A 25,010-nucleotide genomic window follows, 5' to 3' on the forward strand; every position below is an offset into this window, starting at 1 on the left:
ATTCAAGCCATGTCGAAATTATTATTATTATTATTACGAACTACCTACCTCAGGTACCTAGGCCCCATAAACGCAATACCTAGGTCGTAACAATAGTAATAATAATAAAAGAAGACATCGGTGGGTGCTCGGGAATGCAGTCATCTCGAGTCGAGCTTTCGCAGCTAAGAAATGTGGGCAGCTGGAATGCGTTGCCATTTGCACTTATATAGATTACCTACCTACCTACCTACCTACCTACCTAACCTACATTGCATTACATTACATTACATACGTAAATAACTACCTATTTCGTGGGGAACATTCAAGAAAAGATTAGAGTAGGTTAGCTAGCTAGCTAGCTCGCATTCCAGCCGAACATCATCATTCATCGCCCGTCTCGTCTCACCTTTATGAATTTCTTCAAGACTCTTGCGAGACAGCAATCAAAATAGGCACATGGCATGGACAAGCAGGCGATGTATAATTAACTTAGGTAATTGGGAAAAAAGGATTCTTGGATTTTACTAAGGTTACTCTAATCATTGTCTATTGGTAGTACTGTACGTATGTACTATAAAGGAAAAAAAAAAAAAAAAAAAAGCCGTCACGACAAATCGGGTTTAACAAACACTCTTTTCGCGCCCATAAATAAAGGGGGTTATTACCCATCCATTGGCAGACTATCAACAAGTATGTATGTACACAAGCGTATCTTTACGGTCCACGTTCGATGCAATGAGGTTTGTGTGATTACATTGTCAAGCAGGTAACGAACAAGTCACAAATGATGAACATCACAATTGCTTCGTTCAATTCGTTACTCTTCTTTTTTGGTTCCCCCGTGAGATTGCTCCTCTATGCAGGTTAATCTTGCTTACTAAAGACAGTAGAGAAAATTCCGAAAATCTCTTGCCGGAAGAGATGCCACCCTCAAAATGCAACGAGGAGCTATGTAGACAATGTAGGTAGGTAACGAGGTATGCTTGTATGCTTTAACCCAGGACTAGTACCACTGCCCCAAGTGTTCGTTGAATGCCTAGACATAGATCGATCCCCTATGCAATATCAGTTTCAGCCAATACCGGCGCGTTTGTACTGCATGGTGAGATATCTTTAGGCTCTTGCGCGTCAATGCCTTTTATTTCGTCACCTATCTTCTGCTCTCCCAAGAACGCCCTCAATGTAGTAAAAAAAGGTTCCCGGCTGAAATAGAATCAGACCCTGAAACATGATGCAAAAATTGTTCATCAATTCTTATTGATGTGCAAATATTTCCACCGAAATAAATATGGGAGAATGGATACCTGGTCCATCATTTTGTCCATCACTTACGATCGGCCGTTGTGTCGATGTCGCAATGCGTGCCTTCCGTGCAAATGCCGAGCTGCCTTCGCCCCGGGGCCTCCTACGACGACAGTAGAGACAGAATCTTCCGTTACGTATACAACAGGTTCTTTCCAAATGACCTCTTCGACTTGTTGACCTTTGGTGATAGTCTGGGTGCTAACAATCTCGTACGATACGCCGGGTTCGGAGGTAGGCACGGGCGCGGCAGTGGTCGTTGGTGGCAACGGAGTAGAGGTCAAGGGGGTCGATGTCTGGGCTGGCTGCGTGGCGAGGATATTGAAATTCGGAGCAGCGGACGCAGATGACGATGATTCAATGAAAGCTCCACCAGGGGCCACCATCGCTGCGCTTGTGGCTGCCGGTGTGCTGGTAGTCGGAGCGGGAGCGGGAACACTAGTGGGGATGCTAGAGGTAGTTGTAGCAGCAGCGCCGCCGCCGAACACATCGCCGAACCAGCTAGTTGCCTTGGAGAACATCGAAGGGACATCAACGCCGATGCCACCAGCAGTAGCGGACTGTGGGCCAACTTGGATTTGTACATTGCCAGGCAGAGCCGCAAGGGCTAGTGCAGTGCCATCTTCATTGGCCAACTCTGCAGGGACATCGAATACGCAAGACTCTTGCTCCTGGTCGTTTTGGAGAGGGCCCTGGTTTACAAACAGAGGGCAATCTCGAATGTTGCCAGAATCGTTCGTGCAAGTTTCGATAGCTTCTTGTAGGAAGGCAGGATCCCAACCTGTCATAAAGTCGCCGTGATAACCGAAGCCTGCCATCTTATTAGTCATTTCCTCGAAAACATGATCGTCCTATTTAGCTTACCTGTGGGGTCACCATTGGAAACCACAAACTGTCCTGCGCGGCCTTGAAATTGTTTGGCATGGGTGTCCCAGATGGTTTCATAAAATAGGGTTACGAGACGGTTTGGGTGGGTATCCGGGCAATCACCGTTGCCAACGAGGTTAGGATAAGCCACATGACTCTTATGATCCTTGGAAGTGATGTCGCCGTTCCAGCAAGAAGGAAACATCAGCTCAATACGGAGGCCATCAGGGCAGTTGCCATCGAGGAAATCCTTCTGCGGCATATAGTGTCGGAAGAGTGACCCTTCGGGGGCCTTGCTATAGTCCAGGCAGTTGTATCCAATTGCTCGCTGCTCCAGGTCTGCTTGACCGGTCTGTTTGAGACTAGCCCAGTCGGACTGAGGAGGATCGGGGGATTTAGGATCACCAACGGTATAATCCCTTCGGTAGTTGCTGCCGGCGATCATCTCGAACCCAGGCGGGAAAGCAGTGACGTTGTCTCCACGCAAAAGGTAGTAGCTATTGTTCATGTTAGATAACCTTATATACAAAGGAGATCGTCATTGTTTTTACGGTTTGGGTAGAAGGCGGTTGCCCGTAACCGAGTACAAAGGGTTTCGCAATGCAAGGTAAGTGCACGGGACAGAGTAATTGATGTAAAGAAGGAGTCTATGGGATAATCAAGGCAGCTGAACATACCTTAACATTCCTCCAACTTGGGGAACGATCTCAAATTCTTGAGTGCTGGCATCCTGGAAGTAAAGAGCAGGCGTCCAGTATGCGGACTTATCCTGCTTCACGGCACATGAGGTGCAGCTACCACCCATCAGATCATCGAATGTTGCCGCTAGAGAGAAGCCTACAATATCGGTCAGTATTCAGCAGAGAATAGTGTTTGAGACTTGTCTGCAAACACGTGCAGGCATCAAACACAGTACATATACTCATGCACAAGATAAGAAACAAGCCGCCTACCAGAAGAGCCATGGACAGTATGGATATGAGGAGATAATTTGCCCGAGTCCATAATCGGGTCAATACGCGCTAGACCCGCGCGGCCGTGACATTCCATACGCCAGAAAGCTGACACATCCTTGAAGATGCTCAGAAGAGCGAAGACGGACAAAGTCTTGGCTGCCATTTTGCAATATCGTAAATTGATTTGCAGGTAAGGTAAAGTTCGTGGATTGAATTACAAGTGTAATTCTAGTCGGGCGGAAAGTAAGTTGTCGAAGAATTTCGCAAAATACGGAAAGGTTTGTTTGTTGATAAAGGCTGAGAAAGGTAGGCGATGCCTGGTACAGTGTGCTTCCCTCGATGATGTGTTCCGAATAGGTGCAGCCGGCTCACCCTTTCTTCGCTTTATGTGCTTAGTTGCTCGGCAAACAATGGGCTTCAACGCTCGGATAGAGTAGTCTGTGTGAACTGTGTCATACAGTACCCTTTGCCCGGTGTTGAAATTCCCGTAGTCACACAATTTGATCACCCGAGGCTATCGCCAATGTCGTCCTCCTCAATTCACCGTTAATACCAATCTGCCGTGACTATCTAGGAAACCCGGAACAACTTGAGGATCCTTAGTTAGCAGTCTTAATAGACTTGCGCAAATGGACTATTGAGTCAGGAGACACGAAAGGCGATCCCACAACTTGATATAAAATCACTAGACGTTAGGTAGTGCGATTGATTGATCTTGCTCGCGAGTTTTGCTGTTGGTTTTTTTTCTACCGGTCATGAGCTTCGCAGGAGCACCAAACGAAGAGCGATGTTTGCTTCCTTGCCTGAACCGAAACGAATGCGATCAACACAAGAAAATGAGCGTGATAGTGCCAATGATCTAGGTAAGTCTAGACAATTGGTCAAGATAAGTAAAGAGCGTGGTTGACGGTTATCGTCACAGATACGAAAGAGCGGAATGTTTCGGCGGTGGTGGTGGTGAATGGGTGAAGGCGCAAAAGGAGTGGAAAAAGAGACGAAAAGAAGGGGATATTGAGTAAGGCAGGCAGTTACACATAGATAGGGAGGACTAAAATCTCGGGATGGCAGGTGGGGACATTTGCATAAGAAGGTTCAACATCGTGAGACAAGTACGGGGTAAGTACCTAGGTAGGTACTAATCAGTACATGGGAACTTTGACAAAGGCACCCTTACTAAGTGCGCTAACTGCAGGTATGTAGGAGGTTTGTCCAAGCCCAGATGTACCTTCCTAGTATCGATTGTATGCACTGATTGTATCGATTATGAGGCAATCAGGACGATAATTTTAATAACGGCCTACACTAACCTACCTTTACTCACCGTGCATTTACCAAGCAGCCAAGCAAGACGATATTCCCATATTCCAGACTACTATGCATAGTTTATATGTTGGCTCTGTCGACTCTTCATTTCGTATTTTACTTAGGGAAGGGGCTTCGTGGTATACTGCAGATCTTGGCATTGAGACAAGTCCGGCTCCGATTATCCCTGTTATCATCGTCATTCCTACCTAAAGTGGATTAGTCGGATTACATTATCCGTGTAGATCCTCAACCTTAATATGATTATGCTATCCAGGGGCTCTGTTTTTAAGCCATATCATTGGCTAGATGTATTCAGGGACCGTTGAGAACTCAGGAACGGCAGGGATAGCCCCACATGCACGCTGAGTTTCTGTAAATCTTTAGACGAGAGATTAGGTACTCTGTATGTACATATCTCAGGTACCTACATTGTACTATGTAAGTACCTGTGCAAATGTTGAACATTGAAGATACTTGAATGTCCATCAGTGTTACTCGATAATCTTCAATCATGAATATCAAATATCGATAGCTTAAGCATCAACTTGAAATACGATATACTACTCTGCAGACATCCCCATGTATGATCATGTATAATGCAACTTGAATGTCAAACTCGCAGCGGGCCAGGCCATTAGGCTATTTGAAGGTTCACTGTTTGCTGCCAGCCTACTAGGTAGCAAGCACATCATCGATATATGCCCAAGTACATACAAACCATACAAACCATACAAACCAAACAATTGATCAATCTTTTACTATGATATGGCAAATAGGGCAAAGATTCAAAGTTTCGAGAACATTTAATGCTTTTCTTTCAACATCGAATGCGACTTTACTGGGATGCATTTGTGGTTATGCGAGGCACGGGTTTATGCTTATATAGCCCCGCTTCTCTATCTCGGGTGATAACCGAACCTTTATCGTGGGAACGTGGGAAAAGCAGTTAATATAACTATATATGTAATTACAAAGACTATAGCCAAAAGTTTAAACCAAGATATACCTTAACCCCATAATTCCTCCACTTTTCTACCATTATAGGAAATATCATCGTTAACATACTTACCTACTTATAAAGCCTTATAAATTTATTTAATAAATATTAAATACATTATTACGTTATTTAATTAGTTTATTTAATAATAGAAATTTTTATAATTTTTTTTTTTATTAAATTAATATAAGTATTTATATAATAATTTAATATTAATAGGTATATATATATAATAAATTAAATAATAAGTAAAGTAAAAATAATGGGGGTAAAATTAATGTAATATTAATATTTAAGGAAAGAGGTTTAAATTTAAAAGTAAGGAAGGGATTTAATTTTTTATATAATTTAAGTTATATAGGTATTTTCTTTAATTATATACGTATTATGTTAATATGTATTTTTATTATATAATTATTACTTATTTTATTTTTTTTTTGCGATTAATTAATTGCGAATGTCATGTTTACCTTATGTTTAACTTATTTTTTTAATTATAAATTAATTTAATTAGTTTTTATTAACGTTTTTATGGTTTTATTTAAAAATACCTTAATTATAATATTAATTAAGTTATAATTGCTTTAAATTTAACGAATATTATTTATTTTTTAGTTTTTATAAGATTATTAAAAAGTTATTAAGTCGATTATTAATTGCTTTTTATTTATGTTTTTTATTTAGATTAAATATTAATATAATAAGAAGGAATTAATGTAAAGTACGAGGGGAATTTTAAGGAGTGATAATTGTTTTAAAATGGTGTTAAAAGTGTGATAAATGACGTAATTAACGTTAAAGCCTTAAATTATTTTATAGATTTTATTAGTTAATATATTATATGTGATTTATTTATATTTAATAGATGATTAATGGATAATGTTTTTAGTGATTTATATTTTATTATTTTAATCGGTGGTTTATTTAATTCTTAAGATAATAATGTAATTAATTTATAAGTTAAGGTTTTAATTATTTATAAATAATTCGTTAATAAAAATGTATAAACGTAGGTTTTAAGGTTTAAGGTTAATATAATTAAGCTTTTAATTTTTATTATTTAATTATTACTTAATTTTAATATTTAATGCCTTTGTTTTTTTAAGCTTTAATTATAAGTGTTAAGCTATTATTAAGTAATTAAAGGTAGTTTTGGGTTAATAAATTAATGAGATATATATTTTTTAAACCTTTTATTCGACAAACCTTTTAATTATATCCGGGGCTTTAAGGTTTAAAAGGTTAAATTTCTTAGCTTATTTTTTTTATATGGTAAAAATATCGTAGTTTTCTTCGTAAACCGTAATTCTTAAGCCGTTAAAGTTTTCCGTTTTTTTATTTAAGATTTTCTAAGGTTGTGTTTTAATATTTGTTTTTATAAGTGCCTTATTTTTAACGGCGAGGAATTTATCCATGTTAACGTTAAAAGTGTTATCCGTTTAAAAATTAATAAGTTTAAAGGGGTTTAATTATATTACCAATAAATATAAATCAAACGTTAATGGTTTTATATATAATTATTATTAATGGTGTTATAAATAAATTTTAAATTAATAAGTTCCTAATTTAACGAGATTATATAACGGTTTTATAACTTATAATAACGTTTTTTTAAGATATTTTTTTTTAAGTTTAACCGGTAAACGTATTAAAATTATTTGTTTTATTAATGTGGTTAATTAAGTATAAGTTATTATAATATTTTTTATTATAATTTTCATTTTTTAATGACGTAATATAAATATTAAAGCAAGTATTATTTATTAATTAGCTTTTTAAATTATGGGGGCGTACGTTATAATGAATTTTTTGTTAAAATTATTGTAGCCTTAAATTATTAATCGTGATTTTTTATAAGGGGTAAAGGTGTTCTTATTTTTAACCTTTTAAACTATTTATGATTTAAAAATAATTACGCTTTAATAAGTTATTAAGTTATATACTTTAAATTAAAAAATACCTTTTATAAATAAGGCGTTTAACTTTTTTATATCTAAGGCTTTATATAATTTATTTAAGGCGATAATTTTGCTATTTGCTTGTAATTTAAGTGTTAAGGTAAGGTTATCCTTTTTTTTTACCGAGAAATATAAGCTTATAACGTAAGAAAAGTTATTAATAATTATAAGGTTTTCTTTAAAAACAATGGCATAATTATTAAGGTTAAAAGTTAATTTCAACAATTATATTTTAAGTTTTTTTAATGATATTAAAGACTCCTTTAACTAGGTGTAAGGTTTAATATAAGTGTTTTTAAATGTTAACATGTTATTTAAAGCGTTAAAAGCGATTATAACGTCCTTATTTATAACGATAATAACTTTATATGGTTTTTTCTATTTATTTTTTTCCTTGTAAACGAGCACGTCACTACTTATAAGGAGTAATATAAAAAGTGTTTTTTAAGTATTAAAGTTATTTCTTATATTTAAAGTATTTTTAATTAATTATTATACCTTTAATTTTTTAATTTTTATTATTACTTTTTAAACGGTTTTAGCCTTTTAAGTTTACGTTAAAGTTAGTGGTGAATTTATGTTAATTTTTAAATATACGTTGAAAATTAAAAGGGTAAGAATAAAATTATCAAGGTTAGTTATGTCGTTTATTATTTTAATTATTATTTAAAGTTAAAACATTTTTAACTTTAATTTTTAAAGTTTTTTACTTATAATTTTATAAACTCTTCTTATAAAACCGTAATATTTTTTAATTTTATTAATTAATTAATGCGTTTTTACAAGGATTTAATGGTAGGTAATTCCTACGATATAAGTCTTATTTTTAAACTTAACGTTATTAAAGTTTATGTCGGCGTTATATATAATAACATTTAATAAACTAAGATATATATCGATTTAATATTACCTTAATATTTTTTAGGTTTTTTTAGCGGAGAGATTTTTTATAAAACGTGTCGTTTAGAAATTTATGGTTATATTAACGATATAAAAGATAAGTTATTTATTTAAGTATATAATATTAACGATTATTTTATAATTAAAGTTTATATTAAGATTTTTTAAGTTAAATTTAAATTTTTAAGGGGTATTATTTTTAATTTGGTAATAATGGTAAAACTTATTAATTTTTTTAATGTTATTAATTTTAACGTTATAATTAGTTTTATCTAATAAATTATATAATTTACTAACTAATGAATGGTCGAAACGAGTATATAAACGTTATAACTTTATTTTTATAAAGAATATAATATTTTTGAAATGAAATTATAAGTGTTTTTATTTATGGATAACGTTAATAATAATGCTATCCTTATAAACTAATTAATTAATGATATTATTAAGGTACACTTTTAATTAATCTATGTTTTTTAATGATAAAAGGAATAAAGTATTGATGTTTATAATATGGAAATTAATATAATTAAAAAGGATATTAATGATAATTATTTTAAAAGATTTTATCGGTTATTTATTTTTAAAACGGATTTAAGCTTTTTTTACACGAGATTTATCCATTATAACTCGTTTATCGAAATGTTTTTTAATAAAAGTTAAATATTATCCCTTTTCGATTATAAATATTTAAGTAATACCTATATTAAACATAATACCTTAAAAGATATTTTTTATGTATTAGTTTAAAAAAAAAATGTTATTAATTATTATTACGTTTAAAAAAGGGCGGGCGATTATGTAATATTAAAAGGTTTAATTAAATAAGTGGGTAACGGTTAAAAAAAGGTTATTATTATCATCGTAGTTTATTTTTAATATTATTGTTTCGTTTTTTTATTCCGCTTTTAAATCGGGATTATTAAGTTTTTTATAATTTACTAAGAATATTATGTAGTTTTTAGTTAATAAGTTATGTTTGCTTTTCCATTTTTTTTTAGCTTTCTTTTATTTATACTTAAAATATTTAATAGATTAATAATTTTTTTTTTTACAAATTTAATATTTGCGTTTTTATAATTTAAGGGATTTTTTAGTATTATATTTGTTATTTTTATTTGTTTTATAATATTTATAATTTATATAGAATTAAGCGTTTTTTCTTTATTATTATTATTGTTAATATATTTATAATTATTTAACTTAGCCGTTTTAAAAATCTTATAAGTCTTAATCGACGTTTAAAGTTTGTTAGTTAAGTTTTTAAACCTTAATAATAATTTAAATAAGATGTGTTATAATTAAGATATAACACAGTAAACGCGATAAATAAATGTAATAAGTTATTATTTCTTTTTAAATTTAAGGCTAAGCGTTTATTAATATAAAAAGAGTTTATTAAGGAGAATTTATAACATTTTTAAGTTATTTTTCCCTATATTTTTTTTATTATTTTTAATATTAAAAAACGTTATTATAGTTTAATTATAATGATATTAGATTTTATTTTATTTAATGTTAAAATGTTATTTTATAATTAAATATATGTTTATAAAGGTTTAATAATGTGGGATATTATAAAGAAAGTATAAAACTGTTTTTTTTATGAGGATTATAAAAAATATAATATGAAATTATATTTGTTATATTTTTATTATATAGTAAATATTAAGGAAAAATCGAAACTTATTTTTAAGGATGTTATATGGTTTATTTGTATAGTTATTTTTATTGTTTTAGGTTTTTTTAAAATAGTTAATAATAGTTAATGGATATATTTTATTAAAGATTTATATAAGGGGAATATTATAGTAAATAATGTTTTTTTAATTATTAATAGGTATTTATATTTATTATTATTAGTTAGATATTAGTAAAAATAATAATGTCGTTTAAGAGGAGAAACTTAAGTTTTTGTTAGGATGGTTTATTTTTTTTAATGCAGGTTTTAAAGGTAATGTTAAAGATATAAATAAACCTTTTAATGGCGGTTTAAAAGGTTTTATATTATTTCTTAAGGCCATTTAACTATTTTATGACTATCTTTTTTAGTTATTTTAACTAGATCCTTGTTATGAAATGTTATTATATAAGGACTTAAGTAGAGGATTTTTGGGATTTAGCAGCTATAAAAAAGGTATTAAAAATGGTATTAATTTTTAAGATTATAAAGGTGGTTAAAATAAATTAAAGAATTTAATTTTAATAAGTATTTAAGTAAAAAGAAATAAGTTATTATTTATTTGTTAAATAAGGTTTAACGATTATAAAATTAAGTTTTATAATTAGTTAAAAAGGAAAAAAAATGAATAAAATTTCAAAGAAAAGTTATTAAAATTACGAGGGGATTAAAGTGAAAAGGGTAATAGGTTTAAAAACGGTCGTTTTTTTGGAATAAAAGGAGGTATAATAGGGGTAATAAATTAAATAAGATTTTAAGGCGTTTATAATGTTTGTGTTAATAATTGTTTTAGCCGTTATGTTTTAAGGATAACCGGACTTAATTTTATTTAATGTATAAATATTTTTTAAGTTAACGTATTAAGTTATTTTATTTAAGTTTATATTAAGTTTTAAGAGTGTTAATGTAATGGCTTTTATATGTTTATTAGGTTAGTTAATTTTTTTATGTGATTATTATTATTTTTATTTATATAGATTTTTTATTATATAAATGCGTTTTATAACGTTATTTATAATATTTTTAGCATTTTATTAAAGTTATTTAAGTGAAATGTGTCGAAATATCTTTTATATTTTTTAAATGTTTTTTTTATTATGCGAATGTGGTTAGCATTTTTATTAGTTGTTTTAAAGTTGATAAAGGTTAATAATACTTAAGTATTTTTTTATTTTTAAGTGGTAAATAGTGGTATTTTATCTTATTTAACGATTTTTAGGGCGAATTATTGCTTTAATAATGTTATTTTATTAGGAACGAAATTTAATAGTTTATGTAACTTGTTTATATTTTTTTAAGTAGCGGGGTTAATATTAATGTTATGGCTTTTAGGTTATGGCTGGGGCGTTAAGGGTGGTGCCGATTTTTTTAAGGTGGTTATTATATTAGTAGTTAATGTAAGCGAATTTAAAGGAAAAAAGGAGTATAAGTTAATATTATTATGTAACGATAAAGGTTTAAAACAATTAGGTGAGGTAAAATTATATTTTATTATAAATAAAATATAAGTGTTAAAAAAATGATTATTAATGTTACTTATGTTATTATGATAAGGTTTTTCGAGTTATTATAATAATGACTTTTTTAATCTTATTAATTTATGTTGTTAATAGTTTAATAATATTAATTAATGTTAATAGGTATATATATATAATAAATTAAATAATAAGTAAAGTAAAAATAATAAAAGTGAAATTAATATAATATTAATATTTAAGGAAAAAGGTTTAAATTTAAGAGTAAAAAAGGGATTTAATTTCTTATATAATTTAAGTTATATAAGTATTTCTTTTAATTATATATATATTACGTTAATACGTACCCTTATTATATAACCATTATTTAAAGTTATTAATAAGCTTATTTATTAATTATTTAAGATTAAAGGCTTTAAGTTTATAACATATTATAGCATTTAAATATGCTATAAAATGCTATATTTTTAAGGGTTATAAGGGATTTAACGTTAAATGTATACCTATTATTAGTAGAAGCCCGAAAAAAAGTGGCGCATTGTGGGGTTAAGGTATATCTTAGTTTAAACTTTTAGTTATAACCTTCGTATATATCGTACACACTTATAACAAACATAGCTTATTATCCTTTCAATCGTTTGTGAATTTAGCATGGTATGGTATCAAAATAAACTCTCTAAAGTTTTGTTGGAACTTACGTAGTATATTGCCTGCCTATTGTGAATATGTGCTAGAGTTGTAAGTAGCGCATTGTGTGATATCTTGTGGTGTTGGTTGCGATGTAAGCGCTGGCTTAAAAGTAGGTGTGTACGAGAGAGGTGCCTGTTGTCAGACAAGAGGAGGACAGAGGAAAATGCCAGGTTCATGAAACTAATCACAGGCCTTGGTGTATTTGACCGTCCAATTAAAAACCGCATTATAGCTGATGGTTACTCTATTAGGAAGATAAAACCTGGTCCATGCACTTCCAAGGATCGTGTCTTACCAGGTTCCTGAGTTGAATTTAAAATTCGCCTGGACTTGCAACGGGGCCACGGGCTGACGGGCTGACGGGCTGATTGTTGTAAAACGCATGTAAACTGCATGTAAAATGCATGTAAGCCCTATACATATATAAGTGCGCTTGTTAATGATAGCTGGAGATTCTTATTCGTTTTCTGTATGGAGTTTTATTAAAGGCGCCACTAGTGCTCTCCTGAATTACATTGTGTGCGTCGTCAGTGCAAATATAAAAAAGTAAAAGAAGAAAAAGACGTCTGTAACACATAAAACAGGAATTGCCATTGTAGGTGTATTTTACCATCACATTTGTAGCTAGTGTTCCCGACTGGAACAAGTCCCGGGCGATTTGGTGACGAAATGATCTGCCGAAGGAAATTATCATACCCGCAAGGCGTGCCTTATCATTGGTGTTTTTGGGAAGTGAATGTTACTCAGTTTATCACAATTAAACCCGAAAGGTTTTAAGCTTAGTGAATCGCATGCCAAGGACGTAGTTCACTGTAACGACAGCTTCAACTATCTACAACTAACCAAGCTGCGCAGTCTTGAGCCGCTGCATATTCATGTAATTATAGAGATATATACTTGCTGGGGCTGCTAAGTGCTACACTGCTAGCTATGTAGGTGTTGTGAGTAGGTAACATTGAAGTTAGTTTGTCAGGCAATCTTCATCTAGAAAGGCTACTTGAAGTGGCTCACTCGTCTTTGAAGATGACTACAGTACGAACATCTTTCGGAATTGTCCATTTCGAGTACTGTAATAATTAGGTAGAGTTGACTAACCTTGAGATGACTAACAACAGTAAACCCCACTTCCATCGCCAAAAGCATGAAGACTTTGACCCCAAGAGGCATTGATACATGAGCAAAACATCATGTTAGTGGGTGGAAATCGATCATCAATCAGACAACCCCCAGAACAACATTGGGGATATCGCGAATCTATTCGATCTCGATTTAGGTAGATTCTTGCACACTTAGTGAAAATTGTGCCGCACACCAAGGATCTACGTAGTGAATACATGCATCTACTGTTGATGTTCACATGCAACTTGAATGTTGGTATGGACTGGATGTGATTATCTAATCTCAGCCCAAACAACACTCGATCATTGATGCATGGAATGATGTTCCTTGAACTTGACATCGGACATCGGAAGCTGCCATGTGCTAAGGTTAGTACAGTAACTTATAGCTAAGCCACAATTCTTATCAGCCACTTGCTAAGTGCAGTGCCAAGTTACTAAGCCACATAATTAACAGGCCATTAAAGTTGATTAAACACTTGCACCCTGCATGTGCAGTGTGTCAAGTTCTGGAAGGTTTGTTAACAAATAGTTCGCATGCGACGGCGCAGACACAGTCATTACTAGATGAATATGAGGGCCATTGTTGGCACAACCCAATAATGTGGTTTTATTGATATGCCGACATACCCATCTCCTGCGTAAATTATGGACGATCTTTCAAATCTAGATTGGTCGTCGACCAATTCTGCCAAAAACTCCAAGCCCTCTCCGATGAATCCTATGAATCCTATGAACCCCCCCTCTTTCTATTCGACCTTGCGTCCGACTCCATCACCTCAGCCTTCCGGTCGATCTACGCCACTCTCTACCCAAGCTTCTGGGCTCAACGCCCCAAAGTCAAATACTTCCAAGCCCACTACTGACAGCTTCAGCAACCTCGTGAGCTTCGGTGGGTCTAAGAACAATGCCAATTTAAGCCTTCGAGAACGACAAGAACAGCTCGCGGCCCAGAAACGTCAGAAGGAGGAAGAAGAAAGAAGAAAGCTACAGTCACAATATGGAGGTGGTCAGTTTTGGGACAACATCGCACAAGGCTCTACACCCGCGTCCCGTACAATCTCTCCCTCTGTTCCACCGGTCAGCAGCGGGTCGGGATTTCAGAATGGACACGCCAAAGACGATGACGATGATCTATTTGCTGCCTTCAACCGAGATACCAAAGTTGACAACGCGAGTCACTTTCCGCCGCCTGCGCCCCAACAATCCGGGAAAAGCACACCAGCAAATACAGCTCAACTCGACCTATCCAATGCCAGCGCATGGCAAAAGCCCACAACTTCAGGTACCGGCGAATTTGGCGACGATGACGACCCCTTCGGCTTGAACCAGATAAAACCTCGACCACAGCAACAGCCAGTTGTTAGTACTGGCGATGATGATGATTTTCTAGGAGATCTTGGTAAACCGGTCGAGGAGGTACGACGTAAAGTGCAGGCAACAAAACCACAGCCAAAACAAGAACCAGGAAGGCCCATTGATGACTCTGATTCAGACTCTGAACCCGAAGGACCCCCAAGAGGAGGCAGCTCGGATCCATTTGACAAGGCAGTAGCTGAACTAGTTGATATGGGATTCACAGCGGAGAATGCAAGACGGGGTCTAACAGAAAACGGCACAGGTTTAAATGTTCAAGCAGCAGTCAGCTGGCTTTTGGATGATGCGCACAGACAAGCTCGTAACCAACGAGGCGCCTCAGAGCATACCACCGAACGAAGTGGAAGAAGCGGTAATCGATCTAGAACCCATGGTAGTCCCGCCTGGGCGGTTAGAGAGCAGGCAGATGAGATGCCTTCACGAACGGGCAGCCGGTCACCCGCGTCTGCTGATGACTTTTCTAAGAAGGCCGCGGCAATGAGTTCAACCTTATTCAAAACCGCAAACTCTCTTTGGAAAAGCGGGCAGAAGCAGGTTCAAAAGGCAGTTGCTGATTTCCAGCAGGAGGGAGGTGATCCCAATCAGCCAAAATGGATGCGCTCAGCTCAACAGGATAGGATGCATTCTGGAGGCAATGGATCTCAGACAGCCACTGATGAGGCGCTGATGCTAGATTCGGGTCTACGGCCGGAGAAACAGCCAGCTAGGCCACCCCAACCCCGACATAATAGTTCTCGAGATCAATCTCCGGCTTTACCAACCCAGTCATCTAGGCATTCCTCGGGGACACCCAAATGGCAACAAGCAGCGCAGCCAACCTCTCGTGACCCTCGAGCACGATTAAATAAGGAGGCTATTGAAGAGCAAAGCGCGCAAGTCTATATTAGTCCTGCGAGGAGAAAGAAGGTCACACCTCAGCCCGTAGCACCGCAACAGGAGCCTGAGGCAGACCTCCTATTCGAGCAGTCCGCGTCATCATCCTCTCAAGCCCGGCCTCAGCGCCCAAGCCAGCCAATAGCGACGATCAAAACTCCCACGCCCGCTTCTAGACCTATTACCCCTCGACCATCCGCTCCTATACGGAAAATACCTAATGTGTCGCAATCAGTCTTGGATGCCTCTACACGACATCGCCTTGAAGGAACCGCACACTTCAAACGCGGGGATTATGATGCTGCACACACGAGTTACACGAATTCTCTAGCTGGCATCCCACAATCACATCCTATATGCATTATCCTCCTTACCAACCGCGCACTTACTGCCTTGAAGACTGGAAGTCCCAAACAGGCTGTCAGCGACGCGGATGCAGTGATTGGCATTATAGGGTCCTCCCGAGGCGAAGGGGAGAAGGTTGCATTACCGGATGGCGAATCCCGTGATATGAAGGACTTATACGGCAAGGCACTCAGCCGGAAGGCCGAAGCGCTTGAGCAAATGGAGAAATGGGCTGACGCCGGGACTGTCTGGCAGCAGTGCGTCGAGGTAGGTGTCGGGGGTCCTAATGCGATTGCCGGTCGGCAGCGATGCCAGAAAGCGCTTGCTCCCAAACCCAAGCCGACACCGAAGCCAGTAAATGCAGTCAAACCTCGACCGAAAGTCTCTGCTTCATCAAGTCTCAACCCACAGAAAAGTTCCGAGGCGGTGCAACGGCTTCGAGAAGCGAACAAGGCGGCTGAGGCGGCCGACGATGAGAAATTTGCACTCTCCGAGAAGGTCGACGCAAAGATTGCGGCTTGGCGAGACGGCAAGAGAGACAATTTACGGGCACTCATTGGAAGCCTTGACCAAGTTCTGTGGGAAGGCAGTGGTTGGAAGAAGGTCGGCTTACACGAGCTAGTCATTGCGAACAAGGTTAAGATACACTACATGAAAGCCATTGCCAAGTGTCATCCTGATAAGGTGAGTTGCTTTTGCTTCTCTAAATCATCTACAACTCCTTACTTCATCTCTACTTGATCTCGGACACTGACAGAAACACTACAGCTACCGCAAGATGCAGGCACGGAGGTAAAACTCATTGCCGCAACTGTGTTTGCCACCCTCAATGAGAGCTGGGATAAATTCAAAAGTGAGAATGGGCTGTAGATCAAAGCTACTTAGTACCTGATGGTGGAAGGCATGACATAGAGACCGATATGTCCAATTGAACAGAGCGATGAAATAAAGAAATGAGAGTACGAATTCATGGTAAACCGAAATAATTTTTAGGTGGACGATTTCTAGAATCGTGAGGAGCACTATTCAGTAAGTAAGAGGTATTCTAGACCAAGCCAGGCCTCGCCTGTATAGAAGCAGGGGCAACTTAGATACATAAATTATTGGAAGAGGAATTCCAGACTTCTTGTCCGGTTAACCAAATCCGCTGAATCCTTTATTTACCTTTACCTAGCTTTGGGCTTTGGGCTTTGGGCTTTGGGTAATAAAGGAGAAATGGAAAATATCGCACCTACTACTAGTAGTACTCCGTGCCTTTTCAGAACAGCTAAGGCGAAGTCATGTTGTTGCTATATTTCATACCGGCAGCATGGATGGTAGGATGGTATAGAATCCTTATGGGGTTATTTTCTATGGGGGTTTAAGTATGGGGGATTTTGGGTTTTCAATCCCCCCATATCCCCAGAATTCGGAATATTCTTATTAGTAGTGATTCGCTTCCGTGATGCAAAAAAAAAAGATTGTTAAGGCCGATATACGACCGATAGCTAAGGAGGTTTCTCCACCAAAATCGACGTCATTTCTTACTTTGATGTAGCACTTGGCTCAAGCAAGGTTCGGTTTAGGGTCCGTCAGGTGATTTAGTGATTTGCTTTGTTCTATTTTCAGGCTTGATCGCCTTTAACTTACGTCAAGAATTCTAATAGTTAAGTACCTACAACTTTTTTTGCTGCTTCTTTTCTGCTGGAACATCCTTGATCGTTACATGCACATACAGTCGGTAAGGCTCCATGTTTTCTTCTCTTCGTTCGAACGAATTCGAATGCTTCGGTTTGCCCAATGAGGAAATCCGACGGCGAGTAGATAGTACTATGCATGTAACTAGGCATTTAGCGCCACCCAATTGTTTGTTCGCGTACCGAATCCCTCCTTTATCCCGGAGCCGTCTAAGGGATGGGATGGATGGGGATGGATGGGGATGGATGGGGATGGATGGTAGGTAACTAACTGGAGTACATGTATTGCGGGCAGGCTGGAATTTGGGGGAGGTCTGTGTACCTGGGACGATTCCGGGGTGAAGCCTGGAATAGTAGAGTATTGCAGTGGTTGATGCGATCTGACTTGCATCTTAGGTACATATCCCATTGACCACCTGAGCACTTACCAGTGTCACCTCTATAAGGCAAAATGAAAACGATCTACCTCAGCTATCGCATTAAGCTCATCACCAAAAGCATCAAAGACATATCAACATTCAAAACATACAGTGGGATGACATGTCTGAAGCCTTCCGAGCTCCCATCACAGACTCATACGATACCTAAATCAGTATTGTACCTAGGCATGTTTGTGTGTAGGTACAATACTATGTATGCATGTTCCTCCTCCATCCACATTCCACATATTCGAACCACCGGCGCGCCGCTGCTTCAGGCACAGCACCATGCCATCTACGTAGATCACGCTGCAATCTGGTAGGTACCCCGCCAAGCATCCTATCCCCCATCTTTTTTTTTCTTTCTAGTGCAGTGTAAGTTGCTTGATGTTGGATCTGAACCCCGGCTTTCATACTCCAGGGTTACGTCTTGGCTGGGGTTATGTACTCCTCCTGAAGCAGTCTTACCGTACGTAGGTAGGTCGGTACCTGGGTAGGTAGCATCGAGTGTGCTATAGCAGAGTAAATACCTTGTACGTATTAGTATACTGGTCGGACCCAGGTAAGCACACACACACACACTGACATACATATAGCTAAGTATATATTACTTGACATCCCATAATCTTTTATCTAATTCTAAAAATCTCCCCGTGGATCATCTTCATGTGGCTTGAGTCACTCTTTATTGTCTTCTCGGTTTATATGTTACCTACCAACCCTCCCCCCGAAAAGAAAAGGTCGAGCCAAAGTTCCCGGCCACAGTATCATTTTGGTCGCGCGACATAGTTCTTCTCATCGCATCGAATGATAGAAGAATAAGAAAAAAATCATTTTTCATACATCGTCAAGAAAAATAAAAACAGCGCCTGTCCCTTTTGCTCGTTGCTTATATTCACCATGAAATACTTTGGCCTTCGCGGCAAACACCTCAACTATGCCATAGGAATCATCGCAGGATGCGATTTCCTGCTTTTCGGATATGGTACATCATCATCTCCAACACATATATATATGATGACAATCTAAAAAGAATGATTTCCTAACCATGTATTGTAGATCAGGGTGTGATGGGTGGGATTCTCACGATGCACCAGTTCCTTGAGGCCTTCCCGGACATGAACTCCGAGGACAAGACCATAGACGCCATGGAGCAGTCCAAGCGAGCCTCGACGCAGGGAATCGCCGTAGCTGCGTACAACCTCGGGTGCTTCATCGGCGCCGTCACCACCATCTTCATCTCCAACCCTCTCGGCCGCAGGCGCATGATCATCCTCGGTACTAGCATCATGGTCATCGGCGCCATACTGCAGGCCAGCGCCACCACCCTCCCGCACTTCATCCTCGGTCGCATCATCACCGGTCTCGGCAACGGCGGCAACACCTCGACGGTACCCACCTGGCAATCGGAAACCTCGCACGCGCACAAGCGCGGCAAGCTGGTTATGATCGAGGGCGCGCTGATCACGGGCGGCATCATGGTCAGCTACTGGATCGACCTCGGCTTCAGCTTCGTCGAGAGCAGCGTCTCCTGGCGCTTCCCGCTCGCCTTCCAGGTCCTCTTTTGTCTGTTCATCCTCGCCTTCATCTGGAACCTGCCCGAGTCCCCCCGCTGGCTGATCCTGAAGGGCGAGGAGGACGAGGCGAAAGAGGTCCTCGCGGCGCTGTCTGATACCACGGTCGACGATAAGATTGTGACGAACGAGTTCACGGCTATCAAGGAGACGGTGCTCGAGATGTCCAAGGGGTCTTTTGCGGATTTGTTTACCATGGATAAGGAACGGTAAGCATAATTGATATCCAGGCTACCTAGGTACCTACCGGTATTTTACGAATACTAACTGTGGTATAGAAACTTCCACCGCACCATGCTCGCGTTCGTCAACCAGATGTTCCAGCAAATCTCAGGTAACCCTCAACCCTTTTCTAGCACTATTAACCCTAACCCTAAACTATAACTCCAAGCTAACCAATTATCTACCTAGGCATCAACCTCATCACCTACTACGCGCCCGTGATCTACTCCGGTCTCGGCATGACGGACTTCATGGCCCGCCTGCTAGCCGCTATTAACGGCACCGAGTACTTCATCGCCTCGTGGCCTGCCGTGTTCCTCGTTGAGCGCGTCGGCCGCCGCAAGCTCATGCTGTTCGGCGCCGCGGGGCAGGCGATGAGCATGGCGGTGCTGGCGGGCGTCAACTCGGACGGCGCGCAAGGAAAGAATGGCGCGATGGTGGCTGCTATTGTCTTCCTCTTCGTGTTCAACACTTTCTTTGCCGTCGGCTGGTTGGGGATGAGTACGTGCAAACCACACCCCTATGCTTGGAGTAATGAATAGGAATATATCGCTAACCCTGTAATTTTTACAGCCTGGCTCTACCCCGCCGAAATCACCAGTCTCCGTATCCGCGCGCCTGCCAACGCTTTGTCGACATCTTCCAACTGGATCTTCAACTTCCTCGTCGTGATGATCACGCCCGTGGCCTTCAACAGCATCGGGTACCAGACGTACATCATCTTCGCCGCCATCAACGCCTTCATGGTCCCCGCCGTCTACTTCTTCTTCCCCGAGACCGCGTACCGCTCCCTCGAGGAGATGGACTCCATCTTCCACAAGGTCGAGGGGCCCATGGGGTACTTCAACGTCGTGGCGATCGCCGAGAAGGAGCCCAGGAGGTACGGGAAGAATGGCGAGCTGCTCATCGCGTACGAGGAGACGGAGGAGCACAGGGCGAAGGCGAGCCATCCCGCCGAGCACCACGAGGGCATCTCGGGGTCTGGGTCGGTGGTGGAGGCGGATGCGGAGAAGGGGCAGGGGAGCGAGTTCTTTGAGAATAGGGGTTGAAGTTTTAGATACCTAGCTTAACGGCCTAGACCTATACTATCAAGATGTTGTATCTATCTATTACACATATTCTCTACCTACATACCCACCTAACCAGATGGAAGACGGCACATTGATAGGGGATGGGAGAAGCTATTCAGACTTTTTTCTATCTATTTGGGGGGGGGGGGAGGTTTTTATTACAGCACTTAGATACCTGCTTACCTTACCTCTCGTCTCTAGATGTTATGTATTGGGAACATCTTTACCTAGACTGGAAGACAGAAATTTACGCGATTTAGATGTAGATGTAGTTACATACATCAGAGCCTATGTACTCCCGGAAACAAAAAAAAAAAAAAAAAAGCCCGTGAATCGCTTTGCCTCTCGATCGATGATGCCACGACGACTTTGCCCTTCTTCTTTGTTTACCTACCTACTCTTGTCTACCTAGGTACAGTACCTACCTAGCAGGATACATAATGCCGGGTATGGGGAAAGTACATGGTTTTTTTTTCCCCTTTCCCTTTTCTTTGATTAAGTCATTCTACCCCGGATTACTTTTATAGGTAACCTGGGCCGACACTTTGCCCCCCGGGATCCCTGGATCCCTGGACAAAGCGGAGGGAGGAGGGATGGGGGATGGGGGGGAAGTTTTAATGGGGAATAACTAACTAGTTAGCCCCTAGGCACGTTTTGGCGGTGGTGGTGGTTGTGGTGCTTTGCGGCGAGGGCACAAAACAAAACAAAACAAAACAATGTACGGAGTTAAGATCACACGAAAAAAATAAAAACCAAAAATAAAAAAAAATCTTGGGGTAGGTAACTTACCTAGGTATTCATTCACGTGGAGTAAAATTTCACAGTTGCACATCCTTTCCTGAATCAAATAAAAGGGTTCCCCATCTTCTTCCCTGGGTTTAGGGTGGTTAGGTATTAGTTATTGGCCACGTGAGGTTTGGGGATAATAAGTGGATGGTTCCTTGTTAAAAAGGGATGTTGTTGACAGGCTGCTGGATGGATGGATGGATGGATTTATTAATGGGGAAGAGATGAGATGGGATACTTGTTCTAGCCTCGGTCATAACTACATACGTCGTATACATAGCGACCTTGAAACTTTTATACGTGAACTTGGAATACAGACAAGACAGGCAGGCACATAGCCACGCGATGGATTCTCACCCCACAGTTTCGGCATTTACGTACATGTATTGTACATGACTAACTATTGATGGGCTTACCAATCGGGTTTATTTGAGTAGTACACCCCGGATTTAATTCGCTGAGAGGTAAAAGGTGAGTTACAAGTCCTGCATGATATTGTGTCGTTGAGATGTCCGTGGCTACATGTAGGTGTAGTGCCGTTAGTGTGCAGTCTAGTCGCTACGGCTCTAATAAGTGCATTCATTTCCTTATGTACAGCTTCGATATGATATGCGCCGGGATGCATACCTAGTACCTAGGGAGGCACCTGTTACTGTTGTATAGAGATCAATGCTATGCCTACATATCTCTGTGGCCTCAGTTTGTAAGTCATGACAAAATCATTCAGATGTCTTGGTCGCAAATCATCAACTGGTCGTTAATTTCAATTAAGACGTGATCTGCAACAAGCGTATTAAGCCAATCCCTCGGACTATAAATAGTAGGAACCGGAGACTAAGCAACCGGCGAGCCTAATTCCACTACCTCGTATTGTTATATTCTTGGTATTGGTAGCTCTGCGGCACAGGTTACGGAATTTCTTGGTTATGATACACAGTGGATAAGGCAAACGTCAGTTGTACTTGGAAGCCATTATAACGGCACCATTCCATACCGCATTCCAGTCCGCTATTTACCTAGGTAGGCATTGATTAAGAGTAACCTTCTAGGGTGAACCTTAGGGCGCGCGTATGATTCCCGCGCCGTCAAGCACTGCTTCGCACGCCAACTGATCGATGGTCAAGCCGGTCTCCTGAGGTGCGAGTAATTGGATCAGCGCTCCCTTGAAGTCGCACCGTGCCAGCTGCAAGATGCCGTCCAACTCCGCATTCGAAGCGATAATGACCGTTTTTTCTGTCTCGGTGTACTCATCCAGGACGATGAAGCGGTTGTAGTTCAGTTCGGGATCCTCTGCGGGGAAGCAGCTGCATGTGATGGTATCGCAGTCCTCGGCAGGGAGCCCTGAGAATATTTCTGGAACTGGAGGCTTTGTTCCCAGGGGGGCGGATGCTGGGCCGTTGTGGTAGGGGGGTGATAGGGACGTGACGAAGGCTACTCGGGGGTCGGCTATCTCTTCGTCGCCCCAATCTTGATCGTAGGTCTGCTCTAGGAAGTCATTAAGCGTCTAAAACTAGTATTAGCGATAATGGTCTGGGTGGCTATTGCTTATTGATTTGGTTTATATACCTCGAGACTGATATCCGCAGTTCGGAAAACTGGAACATAGGGCAGAGCCGACTCAGAGGATTCTGCACCGCAGTACTCATCCCAGGCCTCACTTTTAGGGAAGTCTGCCGCGGCAAGGCGTGACTGTTTATTTCTCACCGCATCCACTTGCTGCTGCTTCCACACGCCGCCGACCATAGCAGCTTCGTTCCGGAGCTTTCGCGCAGTTGCGGTTCCGTCCCCATGCTCGAGCGCTTCTAGAGCGGGGATAAGCGACGACAGCTCGCAACGGAATGGCACATAGTCCCAATAAAGCTCCTCTTCGTGGCGGCTGTCTATCGCAACTTGGCAAGTGGTCTTGTCTTTGGCGGTGGTGCTATCCAAGACTACGAAGGTGTTTTTGCTGATACCTTTCTTGGTCTTTGCTGCGTCCATGAACTCCGACACGGCCTGCAGAATCTCGGGGACCTTGAGATTGAAAGGAGTCTCAAATGAGTTGATGGGCTTGTCATCGCTGGTCAGTAGCTCTGACATGTCCCTCTTGCCCACAAGCACGAAGCGCTCGGTGAGCACATCGTTCAACACCTAAGGTGGTTGTGTTACTAGATGAGTACGATTTTCAAGAGATAGATTGGTAGAGAAAATGAACATGAAAAATGAGAAAAAAAGGGTACATACTTTGGGATCAATATTAGCTGTGCAAATGATGGGAAATTTAACCACTTCCCCAGAGTGGCTGCGTAGTGTTGGTGGCATGATGTTGTTGCAGCGTATAAGATGAATATGGTGAAAGTTGTAAAGAGTAAGAGAAGATTGAAGTTATGAGTTATGAGTTATGTACTGTATGTACCTTCATATTGTGCTTACAATTGTAGGCAGGTACAACGCTCAACCATGTAAGTAAAGGGGTAAAGAATGACAGCTTATATGCATTAATGGCAACCGAATACGTCATATTACTTTTATATGCACTTTGGCTTGGGTAACCCGATCTCATGTAGCACGGCCTCATGCAGTCAACCGTACTAGGTACCTACTGTGCATATCACGTAACCCAATGAATAGGGGCTTCTGAGAATGGCCAGCGACGAACTTGAAATTTGATGTCCAAAATGGATTCCTAGAAGCCAGGCTTGTTCTCTGTGTAGCTGTGACAGCAATACCTCAATCCTATACCGTTTTGTTGGCCTATCTCGGCAGTACGCATTTACTGCTCTGGCTTGACCCCTTTAATAGAGGTTTCTCACCGGCTTTTCCGTCACTCGGTACCGGAAATGTGGCACCAAAGCTTACACAAAACGCTATCTACTTCTCTTCCTGTTTTCTTTACCTGTATTGATGTAATGGTTGATATTTATTGTAGAAAATCTTATGCTTACTAGATAATGCTGACATCGTAACGCATGACCTACCACAAACGATTAAGGGGGTTTACATTAGATGAAGATTTGCAGCTACTGTACATATAATCTGACGAGAAAAGGCAATAGTGAGAAGATTTCCCCCACCAAGGCAGGCTGTAAAGGAGAATACTTGCACATCTGTTCTTAATCTGGGGATTTGAAGGCATGCCACCATTCACCTGATAAGAAGTTCGCATCCAGGGCGGCACCGCCGATGTGGGATATGAAAGTAGCACATGGTGACCTGTAAGCTGACACTGCGGTACGTTGCTGCCGTTTCAGAAAACAAACCTTCAGGTCTGAATGTGCGAAATAGGGATGATCGATGTACTTGAACCTAATTTTAGGCACGAACACAGCAGACTGCGATCTTCCTTACATCTCCTCATCTTTAACAATTTGGTCAGATATGGATTGATGAACATTCAATCGGGATGCTTCAGCTGACGAAGAACCATGTAGCTCTATAGTTCAAAGGGCCACGAGATG

The 25,010-nt window shown here is 39.5% G+C and overlaps 4 protein-coding genes across 4 annotated transcripts; 2 read left to right on the plus strand and 2 right to left on the minus strand.

Annotated features, from left to right (window-relative positions):
* Positions 1-1,252: 1,252 nt before the first annotated feature.
* GGS25DRAFT_282910 (uncharacterized protein) lies at positions 1,253-3,565 on the minus strand. The gene is made up of 4 exons (XM_049257485.1): positions 3,105-3,565; positions 2,829-2,988; positions 2,149-2,648; positions 1,253-2,095 (listed from the first exon to the last, which is right to left on the minus strand). Exons 1-4 carry the CDS (start codon positions 3,268-3,270, stop codon positions 1,311-1,313), a joined length of 1,611 nt encoding a protein of 536 aa, XP_049116721.1. The 5' UTR covers positions 3,271-3,565; the 3' UTR covers positions 1,253-1,310.
* A 10,160-nt stretch (positions 3,566-13,725) lies between these two features.
* Positions 13,726-17,300, plus strand: GGS25DRAFT_490875 (uncharacterized protein). The gene is made up of 2 exons (XM_049261032.1): positions 13,726-16,510; positions 16,595-17,300. The coding sequence occupies exons 1-2, from the start codon at positions 13,880-13,882 to the stop codon at positions 16,694-16,696; spliced, it is 2,733 nt and encodes a 910-aa protein (XP_049116722.1). The 5' UTR covers positions 13,726-13,879; the 3' UTR covers positions 16,697-17,300.
* Positions 17,301-18,645: 1,345 nt separating this feature from the next.
* On the plus strand, positions 18,646-21,098 carry GGS25DRAFT_283795 (general substrate transporter). Its single transcript, XM_049257488.1, has 5 exons — positions 18,646-18,906; positions 18,981-19,704; positions 19,774-19,829; positions 19,907-20,218; positions 20,291-21,098. Exons 1-5 carry the CDS (start codon positions 18,822-18,824, stop codon positions 20,764-20,766), a joined length of 1,653 nt encoding a protein of 550 aa, XP_049116723.1. The 5' UTR covers positions 18,646-18,821; the 3' UTR covers positions 20,767-21,098.
* A 1,226-nt stretch (positions 21,099-22,324) lies between these two features.
* Positions 22,325-24,071, minus strand: GGS25DRAFT_490885 (uncharacterized protein). Its single transcript, XM_049261033.1, has 3 exons — positions 23,797-24,071; positions 23,140-23,703; positions 22,325-23,077 (listed from the first exon to the last, which is right to left on the minus strand). Exons 1-3 carry the CDS (start codon positions 23,872-23,874, stop codon positions 22,631-22,633), a joined length of 1,089 nt encoding a protein of 362 aa, XP_049116724.1. The 5' UTR covers positions 23,875-24,071; the 3' UTR covers positions 22,325-22,630.
* Between the last annotated feature and the right edge of the window lie 939 nt (positions 24,072-25,010).

The sequence above is a fragment of the Hypoxylon fragiforme genome (genome assembly GCF_022984875.1).
Source record: "Hypoxylon fragiforme strain CBS 206.31 chromosome Unknown GGS25scaffold_5, whole genome shotgun sequence".
Lineage (NCBI taxonomy): Eukaryota > Fungi > Ascomycota > Sordariomycetes > Xylariales > Hypoxylaceae > Hypoxylon > Hypoxylon fragiforme.

Bases quoted from the DNA above. Each gene is read 5' to 3' on its own strand.
- GGS25DRAFT_282910 (XM_049257485.1), bottom strand. From the start codon at position 3,270: ATGGCAGCCAAGACTTTGTCCGTCTTCGCTCTTCTGAGCATCTTCAAG. The intron at 2,989-3,104 runs GTAGGCGGCTTG...CCGATATTGTAG, and splicing joins TACTGTCCATGGCTCTTCTG to GCTTCTCTCTAGCGGCAACA. The intron at 2,649-2,828 runs GTATGTTCAGCT...CATGAACAATAG, and splicing joins CAAGTTGGAGGAATGTTAAG to CTACTACCTTTTGCGTGGAG.
- GGS25DRAFT_490875 (XM_049261032.1), top strand. From the start codon at position 13,880: ATGGACGATCTTTCAAATCTAGATTGGTCGTCGACCAATTCTGCCAAA. The intron at 16,511-16,594 runs GTGAGTTGCTTT...GAAACACTACAG, and splicing joins CCAAGTGTCATCCTGATAAG to CTACCGCAAGATGCAGGCAC.
- GGS25DRAFT_283795 (XM_049257488.1), top strand. From the start codon at position 18,822: ATGAAATACTTTGGCCTTCGCGGCAAACACCTCAACTATGCCATAGGA. The intron at 18,907-18,980 runs GTACATCATCAT...CATGTATTGTAG, and splicing joins TTTCCTGCTTTTCGGATATG to ATCAGGGTGTGATGGGTGGG. The intron at 19,705-19,773 runs GTAAGCATAATT...ACTGTGGTATAG, and splicing joins TTTACCATGGATAAGGAACG to AAACTTCCACCGCACCATGC.
- GGS25DRAFT_490885 (XM_049261033.1), bottom strand. From the start codon at position 23,874: ATGCCACCAACACTACGCAGCCACTCTGGGGAAGTGGTTAAATTTCCC. The intron at 23,704-23,796 runs GTATGTACCCTT...CAACCACCTTAG, and splicing joins CAGCTAATATTGATCCCAAA to GTGTTGAACGATGTGCTCAC. The intron at 23,078-23,139 runs GTATATAAACCA...TACTAGTTTTAG, and splicing joins CTGCGGATATCAGTCTCGAG to ACGCTTAATGACTTCCTAGA.